The sequence below is a fragment of the Octopus bimaculoides genome, chromosome 4, assembly GCF_001194135.2.
Source record: "Octopus bimaculoides isolate UCB-OBI-ISO-001 chromosome 4, ASM119413v2, whole genome shotgun sequence".
NCBI lineage: Eukaryota > Metazoa > Mollusca > Cephalopoda > Octopoda > Octopodidae > Octopus > Octopus bimaculoides.
This window is the reverse complement of record NC_068984.1, coordinates 1711730-1712825: the sequence shown is the minus strand read 5'-3', so window position 1 is coordinate 1712825 and position 1096 is coordinate 1711730. Positions and strand designations below refer to the sequence as shown.

Sequence of the window (1096 nt, the reverse complement as noted above, 5' to 3'; positions counted from 1 at the left end):
CCACATCACCACCATCTCCCTTTCTCTACTTTTTTCAGCCAGAACTGACAAATACTGCTTCACTGTCCCTCCATCATCCTCGTGCCCCTCAGTCGCCCCCTGAAATAAGGGCTCTTTTGAATTACTTGGCAACTTCATTATTGGTGATGTCAAGAAAACAAGCACCCAGCACACGCTGCCAAGTGGTTGGCATTAGGAAAGGCAACCATCATGGAAACCATGCCTAAGCAGAGATTGGGACTCAATGCAATCCTCTGACCTGCCAGGTCTTGGCAAACCATTCAACCCATTCCAGTAGGGAGGTCACACACTAGATGATGATGATGGTGATGATGTGTGTGTGTGTGTGTGTGTGTGCATGCGTACACTCATCTGAACATCACATGATGGTTATAAACAAGTCATACAAGCAGCGTTGTTCATTTTCACTTTCCTGTGAAAAACAAGTCAGGCCATGGAGAGATATTATCTCACTTGGAAACAAGTTGGGGTTAGCAACAGAGAATCTGCCTCACCAAATTCCGTCTGACCCATGTAAGCACAGAAAAGTGGACATTAAAGGATGAGAATAACGAGATCATTATTTGATGTTATATAAAGCTATTTCTTCTCCAGTAAAACATTATCAACCTCATCATATACACATCTTTAGCTTTGTTCTAATTGATGTTGATAAAAACCAACTAACTCTAATGAGTATAATTCTATATGTATTTAAAGTTCATCATCATCATCGTTTAACGCCTGCTTTCCATGCTGGCATGGCTTGGATAATTTGAGTGAGGGCTGGCAAGCCAGGAGGCTGCACCAGGCTCCAGTCTGATCTGGCAAAGTTTCTACAGCTGGATACTCTTCCTGATGCCAACCACTCCAAGAGTGTAGTGGGTGCTTTTTACATGCCACAAGCACAGGAGCCAGCGAGGCAGGCCTGGCATCGATCTATATGTATTTAAATTTGAGATGACAAAAACAATGTCTGATTTATCAAGAGACTTGCAAAATAAGGACTAGAAAAAAACAATAATCTAAATGAAATACTTACACTATATTTCAAGGCAAGTTCTGTGTTCTCATCAATATCAACTTTGGCCAAAAT

The 1096-nt window shown here is 41.6% G+C and overlaps 1 protein-coding gene across 1 annotated transcript in view; it reads right to left on the bottom strand.

Annotated features, from left to right (window-relative positions):
• The window catches only part of LOC106869036 (thioredoxin, mitochondrial), an 18811-nt gene that overhangs the window by 5682 nt on the left and 12033 nt on the right, over positions 1-1096 (bottom strand). Inside the window, exon 3 of the mRNA XM_014914540.2 lies at positions 1043-1093. Within this exon, the coding sequence (XP_014770026.1) occupies positions 1043-1093 (51 nt within the window). The remainder of the gene's footprint in view (positions 1-1042; positions 1094-1096) is intronic.